The sequence below is a fragment of the Saccopteryx leptura genome, chromosome 1 (genome assembly GCF_036850995.1).
Source record: "Saccopteryx leptura isolate mSacLep1 chromosome 1, mSacLep1_pri_phased_curated, whole genome shotgun sequence".
Classification (NCBI taxonomy): Eukaryota; Metazoa; Chordata; class Mammalia; order Chiroptera; family Emballonuridae; genus Saccopteryx; species Saccopteryx leptura.
Window position 1 is genome coordinate 238184947 of NC_089503.1, and position 14626 is coordinate 238199572.

At 35.0% G+C, this 14626-nt stretch overlaps 2 protein-coding genes across 2 annotated transcripts in view; one reads left to right on the forward strand and one right to left on the reverse strand.

Annotated features, from left to right (window-relative positions):
• CTSB (cathepsin B) overlaps positions 1 to 14626 on the forward strand; it is a 698317-nt gene that overhangs the window by 202930 nt on the left and 480761 nt on the right. The window lies entirely within an intron of this gene.
• The window catches only part of GLRA3 (glycine receptor alpha 3), a 165706-nt gene that overhangs the window by 31403 nt on the left and 119677 nt on the right, over positions 1 to 14626 (reverse strand). The window contains exons 6-7 of the mRNA XM_066360944.1: positions 11078 to 11215; positions 5910 to 6124 (exon numbers count right to left, since the gene is read on the reverse strand). Of these exons, the coding sequence (XP_066217041.1) occupies positions 5910 to 6124; positions 11078 to 11215 (353 nt within the window). The remainder of the gene's footprint in view (positions 1 to 5909; positions 6125 to 11077; positions 11216 to 14626) is intronic.

Genomic DNA, 14626 nt, shown 5'->3' on the forward strand with positions numbered 1-14626 from the left:
TGCTAATAGGAAAACCTTACTATTCTTTAGCCTCTCTACCCCCATTTACATCATTGCTGACATTTACAACTTACTCTCCTTTAAAACTGCAGGGTTTTGTTTTTGTGTTTTTGGAGAATAATAACATATATTTTGAGAACTATTAAATAAGGACAAAATAGAGAATAGAAATTCTTTGTTTTTCTTCTTATTTTTTTTCAATGTAATGCCACACTTAGATCTTTGTGTGCCCACACAATCATGGTTTTCAAATAAAAAATAACAGTTCAATTTCTATTTTTTAACAGTAGTAATCACTTCTATAGTTGGTATCATTATGAAAAATAAAAACTTAATATGTAATCTATATTTATGTTTTCTAAGAACCAATGTTTTATTTATGCTGAGGTAGATATAGGCAATATTTAAATTCTTTTTCATTAATTTGATGATTCTCAGGGGAAAACAGGGTTCTGCTTAAGTAGGGAGTAACTTAAGTTTTCACATTCTATTTAGAAAGATGAAAACAATGACATACTTTTGCTTTTCAAGCTAAGTAAATGTTTAAAGTCTCAGTACTAAGTAAATGGTTAAAAGCTCACATTGTCTTTAAATATCTGCATGATATTTACTCAGTTGACACATACTGTGTACTGAGTTAGGCTCTAAGGATAGAAATGCCTACAGGATAGCTTGTCCTTTCAAGAAACTACTCCTTGTGGGTTCCACAGACAAACTGAATGGGGAAAAAAGGTGAGAGGAAATCATTTAGGATAAACACAGCTTTTGGTGCAGAATTTGCCGTTTTTATCAGGTACTGGCCTCTGTGAAATATTTAACTGATTAACCACCTTTGAAATTTCAAGTGTTTCTTATTTTCTAATGATCAGACGGTTTCTTCTGAATGAGTGGGCCATCGTGGTGGGGACAGAATGGGAGAAATACAATCTTCCTTCTTTCCTTCCTCCTTCTTGTTTTCTTGAGTATTTGCTGATAAGACAGTCTGGTCTAACAAAAGAGACATAAAGTTTTAGCAAATCATAGTCCCTGAGGTAGATAAGATGGTTTGTCAATAATCCCTTTTTTCTCTCCGTTCCTCTTCTAGGGTGCCCTGTGGGTGGAGTACATTACCCACCCCCATGACACAGGAAATGAGAACAGATGACTGTATGCCAATTCCGAGCAAAAAACTTGTGTGTTTCTGCTCACCTTCTTGCTTCCCTGTACTCCTCCATGGAGATAGCATGCTATGTGGTCCCGAAATGGGAAGACCCAAGGAGCAGACCTGAACCCACTTCACAGCCTATATCCAAGCCCATCCTAAGTCAGGCAATCTCAGACAAGCCCAGAAGAGGCACAAGCCAAGGCCTCTGAGCAAGAATAAACATGATAAGCCATTGAGATTTGGAGATTGTTTATTATGTAGAATAATTGCAATAGAACTGCAATGAAACAGAGCCTACAGCCCCACGAGTCTCATAATATACTGTGTTCAGAGCTAGGGTTTAGATGGACTTAGGATCCAGAAAATCCCTCACCCCTGCCGTGTGCGTGTGTGTGTGCGTGCGTGCGCGCACGTGGGCATGTGCACATATCTGACTGTTTAACATCCTAGATCCAAGGGTCTCTGATATAAAATAAGCATGAAGCTCATTTCTAAAAGGCTAAACTAATGTGTGTATGTGGTGATAGTTGCATATTTCTGTGAATGAAATGAAACAGAAAACATTCACCAAAGCCACACTTTAGCTTGTCCCTATGAAACAGAATGAGAAAAGAATGGAAGTAGGTCTCCAATAGAAAATTGATTTTTGGAAGCAGCAGAGGCAGGGCGCAGTGTATGTAATATTGTAGAATACCCCCAATCTTCCCAGAGTTCACTTTTGCCGGTTCTTTCTAGAACCCACAGTTTCTAAAATGTATATTTTCCCCCTTCTCTTTATTTTCTTTATTTCTACATATCCTCATACTTAATAAATATAATTCCCCCAGTGCCAAGATCTTAACAAAATCTTAGAATAGATGATATTTATACTAAAAAATAAATACTTATTATCCCCCCTTTTATTCTAATTAAAATGTAATACTCCCCTAAAAGATTGCTTTTAAACATCTTTATAATACCATACAATGTTTGAATCTCAAAGTTTTAAAACAGTTTTGGGGTGAGTGGGTCTGACCTTCAACTAAACTGTCTAACTTATTCTGTACATAAAGGAGCCATGGCGGGGGGGGGGGGGGGGGACAAAGAGGAGAGGAGACTTTGAATGTCCGGGTCCATTTCCAACTAGAGGAGAGGAGCCAACCACAAATACAGCTTTTCCTCCTCTTTCTGGGCTTTCTTTTATGCTTAGGAAAAGTATCTCTGTTCTGCATCCCTATCCAGCTACAGTTTACTCCCTGCAGTCTGAGGCCGACATGTTCCTGGTCAGAAATCTAGTAGTTTTGACTTTTGACAATTCTGTGTGGTTGTCTTATAAACATCTCAAAGTTAATTGCAACGCCTTGCTCTGTTTCTCCCCCAAATGCCACCCTGCACACCTGCCTTTTCTTTAACTCTCGGTATCTAATTCATAAGCAAATCACGTCTAATCCACCTCCAAATGAACCTTGTCAGAAAACATCTACCTCTTTCTAAATCCATCTGCCGCTGTCCACCTCTGCTGCCACCACCTAGCGAGGCCCTCATCTGTTCTGGACTACAACAGTTTTCTCAGCTTTCACTTCTACCCTTTCTATCTGATCTCTACATGAAGTCAGAGAGATGACGCCTCTTACTAAAATCCTTCCGGAATCCACCCCCAATCAGCCTAATCTGTATCAAGGTCTACAAAGCCCTCCACAATCACCACCATTTTTTTCTCATTCACGATCCTTCAGGCACACTGGTAGGAAGTGTTCATCAGGGTAACAACTTTGAACAGTTGCTAAGGAGAGATTGCATTGTCACCTTCTTCGGGCCACTGCTGCAGGCACTGCAGCAATGCCAAATAGTTTCCAGTTCCAAGAAATGAATCACAGGAGTCTTCTTGCTCTGGACAATTACATGCTTAATTTATCACAAAACTGTAAGAGGCCATTATCAGAAAGGACTCTCAGCTCTGCAGTTCTCAAGGTGCTGGCTAAAGTATATTCTTCAAGATTTTCTACTCTGGGACCTTCATATTCTCCAGGAGTTGTATTGGCAAAGAGCCTGAACAAAACACTAAGCAGTTATCATAAATGAATGATTTATTGTTTCTTCCTCAGATGATGCCTGATAATCCCTATTGTTTTCCTGAATTTAATTTAGTTTTCCTACTTCCTAGATTTTGTCAGTAGCACAATGGTGGTTGTTTTAGTGGCAAGCCTTTCAGGTATTTGAGGATTCTTTTGTGAGGTTGAGAACAGCAGATCTTAAGGTGCATGGTTTCAGACTTCTGTTCTTAAATGAAAATGTGAGACCCTGGCATCTTGCCTATCTATTCTGTCCCCCACCCCATCAAAGAGTCAGAAGTTTCAAGAAATTTTCTACTCTTTTGAATGGTTTCATTCAATAGATTAATTCTTGTTTATTCTGGCTATTCACTGTCTGCCTTCTAGAATTCTAATGTACATAACTGAATATGTTCAATCTTTCATTCCTTGACTATTGCAAAGCCTAAAATGATATGGTCACCTTCTCTTAAGATATTGCTTTGTTAATCAATTCTTTCTTGTGGCTCAGAATTAAATATTATCACATTTCCAGTGGTCACTGTTTATATGATTTGTGAGATGTACAGTAGGCTTTCTACACATTTATGTATATGCTTGAACTCATAGTTAAAAATTCACTCTTCCCTGAGATCACAGTGAAATAAATGCCTTTTTAAAAACCTTTCTTATTTTTTGAGGAAAAATCTGAAGCCATCCCAAACTCTTCCTTGTTTATTTTTTTAAATCTTGTCTTCATTTTATTGCTTTATTGCTTTTTTTAAACTTCTATGCCTGCACTCCAACCTCCATGATCTCCCAAATCTGCCTTAATCTTTGTATCCAAATGCCTTTATATTGTGCCTCTTAGCAGCTGAAACTTCATAATATAAAGCACTGTGTGCTCTTCTTCCTGGTTGACAACTTACAGAACAAATGAGCTTTGACTTTTTTTAGCTCATGAAGGAAATCAATGAGTAAATTGGCAATTTCCTTCACAAATAATATTACAGAACTTTATTACTCAGTACCCTTGAGATGTTTGTATGTATACAGGAGTGAGCAAAAGTAGGTTTATAGTTATTTGTATGGAAAAGGACATGCAGGTTATGATTATTATAATAGATTTATTGACTCAAGAGAATGTCACGATGTAACTGTAAACCTACTTTTGCCCATTGTTGTATAAATAAACATTGAAATGAATTAGTTTATAGTCTTATATGCAGATTTATAATTTTCAACTATACAATATTTTATACAACACTAGTTGATATATATCATTTTGAAAATACAATTAAGTATTTAAAAAATAAGCTTTCTTTTGAAAAACAGTCATTGAGAATTGTTCATCAAATGCACAAGAAAAACAAATATAATTTAAATATATTTATATCATTACAATGAAAATAGAAAAGCATGTTGAAAATTAGACAAGATTATTTAATTTAAATATTTTATTTTTATTCATTTTAGAGAGGGAGAGCTAGAAAGAGAGAAAGAGAGAAAATGCAAGGAGGAGCAGGAAGCACTAACTCCCAAAGATGCCTTTACTAGGCAAACCCAGGGTTTTGTACCAGTGACCTCAGCATTCCACTTTACCCACTGCACCACCACAGGCCAGGCAAGATTACTTACCATATTGTTCGCTCCATAAGACGCACATTTTTCCCCCCAAAAGTGGAGGGGAAAATGCCCATGCATCTTATGGAGCAAAAAATAAGATATTTTATTAAATATTTTAACACACCATTTGGTTCAAAATATTTTTTTTTGTTATTTTTATCCTTAAAACCCTAAGTGTGTCTTATGGTCAGGTGCATCTCATGGAGCGAAAAATATGGTAATTTAGATAGTAGAAATTTTTTTCTTAGAAGTTATTGAGAACAAAATAATTTTCATTGCTATGTTGCCAAGAAAAGAGTTTATTATGTTTATTTCAGCATATCTTGTGGGGGGGAAAATGATGTCTTTTACAAACCTCATAGAGGGAACAGTTTATTTTAACTCTGGTAGTTCAGCATGGACTAAAAACATGGTATCAGATAAACTTTGTTTTTATTCAGTTGTGGCTACTTAAAAGCCAGAGGAGAAAAACACGCCCTCAAATAATATATTTAACTCAGGGTGCAGCAATATTGGCGCTTTCATATAATATTTGTGAAAGTGTAATTGTTATAAATTTTTCTGATGGGAAATTTGCCAATACATATCAATGCTTAGAGCTATCTGTGCAGCAATTCCAGTTCTGAGAACCTGACACTAATAAAAAATACAAAATATATGAAAAACCATGTGTATATATCCATGTATATAACACTCATTATATGAATGTTCATCATTGTGTTAGTCCTAAGAGTATATTATTAGTGTACATCCATATAATGAAGCATTGTGTCACCATTTAAAGTTACCATGTAGATTTATTTTATACATGTTTGATAGATTTCTCAATGCATAAACATCTATAAAAATTTCTATAGTGTATAAGAGTATTATTGATGTTTAAATAATTAGGGGTCATAACACAAAATATGAATAAAAGATATCATTGGTTTGAAGAACTTTTTTCTTCATCTACATTTGTGTTTTACAAATTTTTCTGCTTTGGTCATATATTACTTAAACATTTGTAATAAATAATAAGTGCTATTGAACAAGTTCTGAAAAAAAACTAACAATGATACATATGTATATAATTTATATATAAACAGTTGTGCCAATGTATGTATATATATTTTTTTTTGCGCACTTACCTTCGGTAAGGAAGCCCGTGATCCTGAACTCTGTGTGGTCATAGTTAGCACAGTCGTTATTCCCAAAGCTACCCTGGCTGGGGCAGCATCCATGTTGATCCAAAATGAAACCCACGATAGAATAACAATCAGGAGACTGGGAATGTACATCTGGATCAGATAGTATCCCATTTGTCGTTCAAGATGGAATCGCACTTCTATACAGGTAAACTTTCCTGATTGGTTGTAAAGTAAATGCAGCAATTGGTAAAAGTAGGTCTTTGTTATGGCATCAAATATCACTATTTTGTTCTCATAATATTGTCCTAAAATTTTCCATTACAACAAAAAGGAATCCTGAATCATATATGTAAATCTGCTCCTGAAAAATAGTTTTCTTATTTTCTGCTAGCATCTAGAAGCAACATAATATGAGAACATACTGTTTCAAGAAATAGTATGTATTCTTATTACTTCATACTTGATTAGCACTTCATACTTGTCAAACTACTCAAAGATCTATTATTTTGCTTGATTCTAACAATTACTTCTGAAATTAATAAGAGAAATTACTCAGTGACTGTTGTTACTTCCTTGTTCATTGACAGTTTTTGGTGCTTTTAAGTATTTATTTAGATCCAAGTACTATTTGTTCCAGAAGCCTTTATGTTAACTTTAAGGTCAGTGCTGAAGAATAATACACCAAAGTTGGATAGTTCCTTAAGTGCAATCTGTAAGTTATTTTATGCACTAATAATTTGGAAACAATTAATGCCAACGAATAAGAAAACGTGTTATTTCCCATTAATAACTTTAAAACACACTTACTAAAAAGAAATGTGAGATATATTTTTTCTATATATCATGTCTTTGTGTCTCTGTTATAGCAAGTAATTAAAAGAAACATAAATTGTGCTTTAATTAAACATTTAGTTGATATTATTGCTTATCCCCTGGTTCTATTCCCTACTCCATTACCATTATGCCTACTCTATTACTATTATCGTGCCTTAAACTAGTTGTTTATCATTTTAACATGCTTATCTTTCTCAAAGGGACATTCTCTAATATAATTATGAGAGAAAGACTCTAAAGAACAATTTTAGGAAAAGTGCTAGTATAGGTTCAGTACAAAACATCTAATATTGGGACTTGAGCCACATGCTACTGTAATGAATGGACCGGGCTGTGGGATTAAGGGATGAATGCAATTCCAGAGCTTAAAAATCTTAACAGATTTTCATAAACTCCGGGAAAGTGGGACTCCACACTTAAATGTCTAGTAGTCAGAAACATATATGCAAGCTCTTCACAATCCTTTTATTAATTTATCAAATACACACAGAATGCTTAACCATTCTTGAAGTCTATGAAAATACTTTAGATTTTTAAAACTTTTTTAAAATATAAAAATTTTTGTTTTTCTTTAAAATAAAATAGAGCAGGAATAATGAAATATTTTCATGATATAACTTAAATACTTTAAATAATCTCATGATGCAATCTGTAACAATTATTGACTATTTGGGTACTGTGAATAAATTCTTTACCATTCATATAATTCTCAAGAAAAAAAAGGCTCTCGTGCTTTATACAAAGTCTTTTTATGACTATCAATAAGAAGAAATATAATAATACATATGTGTGGTTCTAGAGAGAAAAATGAACAAGTTGTACAAGTTCTGACATAACAACACTAGTAAAACACGATGACTATGGAGTTCATCTCTTTTTGAGCGTCTATTTTATGGCATTACAGCTATTTATTTGTGACTGTGATTTTAATTTGCAATCAAAAGTATCTTGAATGAGATGGGTCAAGCAATAAAGAAAGAAAAATAACATTACTATAATCAGAAATAAAAGGGGACATTACTACTGACCTCAGAGAAACTAAAAGTATTATAAGTGAATAATAATATGGATAACTGTATGCCAATAAATTGAATGAGTTAGAAATTGAAAAGTACATAGTATGACACATGTTATAGAAAACTGATTCAAGAAGAAATAGAAAATCTGAATAGAAAGTGAAGAGTTTGAATTACTAATTTAAAATTTTCATACAAAGGAAAACTCACTCAAGATCAGAAAGTTTCACTGCTGAATTCTAGTAAACATTTAAAGAAGAATAACAATCTTCATAAACTTTTTCAGAAACTAAAAAGCAGGAAACATGTCCTAAATTACTGAATGAGCTCAATATTACCCTGATACCAAAAATAGACAAAGACATCACAAGAAAAAATAGAGAGAGATAATACCTTTTATTAATATAAATGCAAAACTTCCAGCAAAATGCTAGCAAACTAAATCCAACAACATATGAAAAATACTATACAGCATAACTAAAATTGATCATGAAATGCAAGCAAGTTTGGTTTAATATTCAAAGATCAACAAATGTAATATGTTATTAATAGAATAAAAGGCAAAAGCTATACGACCATCTCAATAGATATAAAGAATTTGTCAAAAATCCAGCACCATTCCATAATAAAAACACTCAACGAACTTGAGATAGAAGATTTTCTCAAGCTAATAAAGGACATCTTTGAAAAACCTACAGCTAACATCACACTTAATGGTAGAAAACAAAACGCTTTCCCACCAAGGTAGGGGAGAAGGCAAGAATGTCTTCTCTTGTTACTTTTATGAAACATTGAGGAGGTTTTAGCCAGAAAATTAGGCAAATTATTAAATAAAAGACTTTTAGTTTGAAAAAGAACTAGTAAAGCTATTTTTATAAGCAGAAGACATTACATTGCTTATAGAAAATCCTTAAGAATTCACCAAGTGAAAAAAAGAATTCATCAAGTTTTAAAACATGTTAGCACAAAGATGAACCTCAAGAACATTGTGCTAAGTGAAAGAACCTAGTTTCAAAGACTACATAGAATTCTTTTTGTATGGAACATCTAGAAATGTAAAGCTATAGAGAAAGTTGATTTGTGGTTGCCTAGGGTTGCTGGGCAGGTAGAACTGCTAATGAAAGTAAGGTTTATTTTTTTCGCATGATAAAATGTTCCAAAATTATAGTGATGGTTGCACAACTCTAAAAATACTAAAAATCATTGAGCTGTATAAACAAGTGAATTTTATATGATGAACACAAAACACAATGAATATTTTACATGTTATAGAGATGTATAGCTGAAATCAATGTGTTCCTATGAACAAACATCACCCAATTAAATTTCATTTCTAAATTTAAAAAAAATATTATTTAGTTATAAGATGAATAAGATCTGAGGATATAATGTACAACATGGTGACTGAGTAGATAACACTGTACTGTATAAGTGAAATTTGCTAGGAGTCTAGAACTTAAATGTTCTCACACATACACAAAAGGTAAATATGTGAGGTAATGCATATGTTAATGAACTTAATGGGGAAATCATTTCACAGTGTATCCATATATCAAATCATCACATTGTACACTAATTATCTTACAATTTTATGTCAACTATCCTTGAACAAAATTGGGGTCAGGAGCATTCTTGCTGATATAGATCTAAAGGAAAAATTTCCTGCTTAGTGCAAAATTGTTTCTCCCTCTTTCTCCTAGAGAGTAGGCTTTAAGTATCCTCACTTGTACAGACAAATTTTCCATGTTCAAATCCACCTTTATTATTTTACTCAGTGAACATTTATTGAGCATCTGTATACTTCAGCAGTAATACAGAAATGAAGAGATAAAATCTTTAGCTTCATAAACTTAAGGTAATAAGAGAAACAGACAGGACCTAAGTAAACATATAAATTAAAGATATAATTTCAGGCAGTAGAAACAAGAAGAGGAAGGGGAGTGGCTTTGGGTGTGTTACATGTGTTTGTAATGAAAAGCCATGTGAGGAGTTGACATTGGAGCAGCCCTGAGGTATGCGACAGTATTCGGTTTGGGATAATTTGGGGGAAGAGGCTTATGTCTAAAAGAAAGAGCAAGTACAAAGGACCTGAAGGAGGAATGAGTGTGGCGAATGTGAGAAAGCGAGCCATTGCGGCCAGATTACAGAGCAAGGCAGAGAGAGGCAGAAAGGGGTTTTGGGGAGATGGGCAAGAGGCACCACCACGTTTGTGGCACTTCGTTCCAGCAGCCCGAAGAAAGAGAACCCCCATCCAAAAGCAACTCTAGAGACTGGAACATTCCCCTGGGAGTTCTTTGTCATTGCTACCGCCCCTAGAAAGCTGAGCAAGAACACTGGTATGGCCCTGCCTGCTTTTTGTCCTCACGTTGGGATGTTAAACTTGAACTCTCTATAAATTAGTATCAACTCCATCCCTGATGAAATGTGGTAAGGGGTGAGAAAATGGCAGTGACTTTTTCACCGGAGACTGAATTAAGGAGATAAAAAAAAGTTTTTGAGACCTTGGATAGTAAAAGTTCAGCTCATAGTTCTGAAAAATGCTAACCCCAAGAGGAATCATTTCCTGTAATAAAATGATAAAAGCAGCAGCAGATGCTGGTGGGAGGCCATGCTCTGACCACATTGGAGTAATGTCTCCACTGCGGACAGTTTCACAGAATCTGTAGGAATAAGTTAGACAGTTAGAATAGATATCACGGGAATAGGCCATGCCAGCTGAGAAAAGTGAACAGATCTCATGAATGTACAACTATCACATTAAATTTTTCAATCCTTGATGTGAATAACTATATTTGACACCTATCCTCAAAGGTAAAAGGATACTGTGTCAGTGTGAATAGTGTGCATGTAAGTAACAGTCTCTTAAAATGCACAAAATTGCAGCCAGAAGTTTAGGCAACTGACGCCTTACTTTTTTAAAAAAGCAATTCCTTTCAATTTGTTAGCAAGCACAATGTTTACTGCCCAAAAAGAGTTAGAAAGTACATTTTACTGCTCACATAGAAACTAAAGGAACTTTTTGAAGCACTTTCTATGCAATTATGGGCTCTTCATACACACACACACACACACACACACACACACACAGGAATTTAAAGATATTTAAACACCAAGCATTTCTTTGGTCCCATACAAACAGAGTTATATAATAATATGCATGAGTCAAAGCATCTGGAAATTTCCATTTTCTGCTCTATTACTATAAAAACACTGAGCTATAGACAGTGAAAATAAATAACCTAGTGCTACAATTAAGAAACATCTGACTATTATAAAACCACAAGTTGTAAAGTATAATGAAGAATACGCAAGCCCTACCTGTGTTGTAATGTTTAGTGCAATATCGTAAATCTTTCTCTTCTTTCAACAGAAACTGGGGCAGAGTGAGTCCTTCTGCCACTTGCACAGGTGCCTCATCTTGCCATTCAAAAATGAGATCATTCATTGTGTATCCAACTAGGCAAAACATAATTAAAATATTTATGGCATTAATGGGCATTCAAAGAAATGAAAAAGCACACAATATTACTTGTACAGTTTACATGGGACAAGAAGACCAAACACTATCATTTGAACTATTCCATCTTACAATTCCATCTCACAAGTCTACTGAAATCTATTCATATGAAACATTCATCAAATAATGTGATAAAACGTAGTAAGACATTAATAAGTATAACATGCATATAGAAACCTTAAAGGCTACGCATATGCATTCTTCCCTCTCTGGAGCATGCCCACACCTTTTCCCCTCTTCTTCCCTCCAGCATGTTCTCTGCCTTTCTTTATCCTAAGCTCCAAGGTCCCCTGTTTTGTGTCTGTATCTGGTTTCCTTAGTCCAAGCAGCCCAGCTGGCTCACCTTTCTGCCTTTGTGACATTCTAAATAAACTTTCTCTAATAATTTGAGTTCCTTGGCTTTGAATTCTTTTCTTAGTCATAACTCAAGAAATATAGAAAAATACTATTCAGGGCTTTTTCAACAAAAGCTGAAATTTTCACTGGTTTGGATATAACCTCAACTATAATACCTGTGGCCGGGGGCGGGGGTACCAGAGCTGAAACCTTTCTTGATTAATTAATTAATTAATTATTTTAGTTTATGGTATCTGTCTCTACATTCCAGGTCCCAAAATTAACTAAATAATATTTTAAATAGAAAAGTCTGCTATTCAAAAGAAATTAGAGCACAAAGAAAATCCACACAGAATAATTTGTCGGAGAGGAAACTCTTGAACTTACTAAGAATGAGTTCAACATAGAATTAACTAATGTATTTTGTAATAAGTAGGTACCTTTCAGCAAATTAAAGTTTTATATTTCCATTAGAGAAGTACTTTTTAAAAAGCAGAATTTTATCTTTTTATTCCACTTGAAAGTTATGGCAGAAAGAGAGCCAAAAGCAGATGAAACCAACAGGGGAAGACTTGTTACAATGCACAACCACCATGGAGGCAGAAGGAGAGAGGAAGCAGGTCTGGCCTCTGAACTGAGTCCAGCGGTCAGGTTAGTGAGCAGAAGCTCTAGGTCCAAGAAGCAACAAACAAGGGAAAGTGTCCCCAACAAATTTTCCTATAGCTTATATTGTAAGTGAGAGAGTATGAGAGTGATTAAAATCAGCTGGCGTGGAGCAAGCTAGGTTGAACTGAACAGTGGGTAGGAAAGGGAATTTATCACCCTTCCCCCTCCTGCCATATCTGGAAAAGAATCTCCTCAAAACAGCTGAATCTATCTAGCTGTGGAGGGAGTGACTGAACTGAGACCCAACTGTACCTACCTGACCCTAGGCAATACCCAGCAGCAGCCACCCACAGCAATGAGGATGGCAGTAGCAATCCTCCCACAAGTGATTAGAGGATTTCCTTACTGTCTGGGATTCCGCCGTCCAAGTTAATAGCAGCAGTATCATCAGTGTAATGGCTTGTTATGGAGCAAGCACTATTTGGTAGTTTGTAAAATTATCTAGACCATAAGGGCACAACTGAATTCTGGTTCCAGACAGATATGGTAGATATGGAAGCTGCAAGACTATCCTCGCTATGCCACTGGAGTTTGCACAGCAAGGACTTATGCTGGACTTAATACTGACAACGTGGCTCAGAGGATAAAGTGCCAACCCAGTGCACCAGAAATATGTTGGATGCCCAGACAGGGCACCTACAAGGAGCTCAATGAGTGCACAACTAAATGGAACTAGGTGAAACAAACTGATGCTTCTCTTTATTTCTCTCTCCTTTCCCCTCTATCTCTCTCCTTTCCTCTTTCTTTCAAATCAATGGACTTAATACTAGAATATATTTCATTGAACTCTTCAATTAATGATTTGGTTGCTAATAATAGAAGGCCTTTATTTTTACTTATGAATCCTTTGATATATCCATTATAAATACCATTTTAATTATAGAAAAAAACAGATGCACATTTCTCAAGGAATATTATTAAGATGGTAAAATAAGCATCAATTCTTATTCATTTCCAGGTAAGACATGTACCTTACCCTTCCATGACTGTAATCACTAAAGACAAAATATGGGCAGTTTTGTCCCAATTTAGACAGATCAATGGAGAAATTAACTAAAACGTTATCTTGTTTTTACTTTCTAAATTTTTCTTAGGGTCTTCTGTGAAAAGAAACTAGCCCTCTGACAGCCCTTAAAAAACAAGCTTTCATTAGTTTCTAATGCAGGTCATAGGCAGCATATTTAGCTTGCCTATGATCATCCACACAAAATGAGTTAGGTATGAGAATTTCATAATCAAACTATGCTTCTATATTATGTTCCATAAAATATTTAAAATTGAAATCAGAAGAAAAATTATAAGATAACATGTTTAAGGGGTAATTCTTTTATTCTGAGTAACTTACTAGATATCTTAGGAAAATCATTAAATGAGAATTTTGTTTCAATAAACCTTCAAATGTAACTTTAAAAACATCAGTTCTCGAGAGGCCTCTGGGAGTGGGAGGAGAGGGGAAATTAAAAAACAAAAACAAAAAAAAAAAAAAAAAACATCAGTTCTCCTCTACACAGTTCAAAGTGTTTTAGCATCCTTACATTTTGGGTTTGTAGAACTTTATATAAGTCTGAGAATGTTAAGGAGAACAGACTGTCTAATAAAGCTGACATTCTGAGTTGAATTGCTGTGTTCTGTAATAAGCCTCTCAGCAAAAAGAACTTTATTCAAGGAATGAAGACATTAACCCTAACTTAAGCCAGCAATCTCATATGGTAGCTGCAGTGAAACATGCCAACGGATAGGTCAATGCAACCAAACACTTGTTTGTCCAACAAGTATTGAGCACTTACTTTATGCAAGGTATTCTGCTGAGTTTCGGGGAATGTGAGTGTTACTACCAGGTAGAAAATCAGTGACATGGGGGAGGTACAAGTGGTGTGTGCCTTCAGAAGGGGAAATCAATGGTATCCAGTTAGGCTTTGTTTGAGTTAGACTTTGACTAAAGGCAGGACCTGTATATAAAGAATCTGAGAGAAGGTAAGGTCTTCAGGTAAAGGAAAGAGTACAGTCCATTGAAAGAAACTGCAGACTCCAAAGGATTGCATCAGGTATAGCAATAACTTTCCTTGCCTAGAGCCAGTTTGCATAAAGGAGCATATGGAATGAAAAGATAAATTAACGTAAAATTGTGCAAAGTAAAATCTAGTTTGAAAAGTTCAATTTTTTAACTTCTTGGTAGGCACTGATAGCCAAATGAATCTTTGGAGCAAGGGAGTGATGTAACAAAAAGTGTGCTTTAGAAACATTACTTCATGGGAGTCACAAGGTCTAAACTGCTCTCTTAATCATAAGACATAATTTACTTTTTCACTGGGTTGACATTTGCCCAGATGGTAAAGAAACAATGGTGG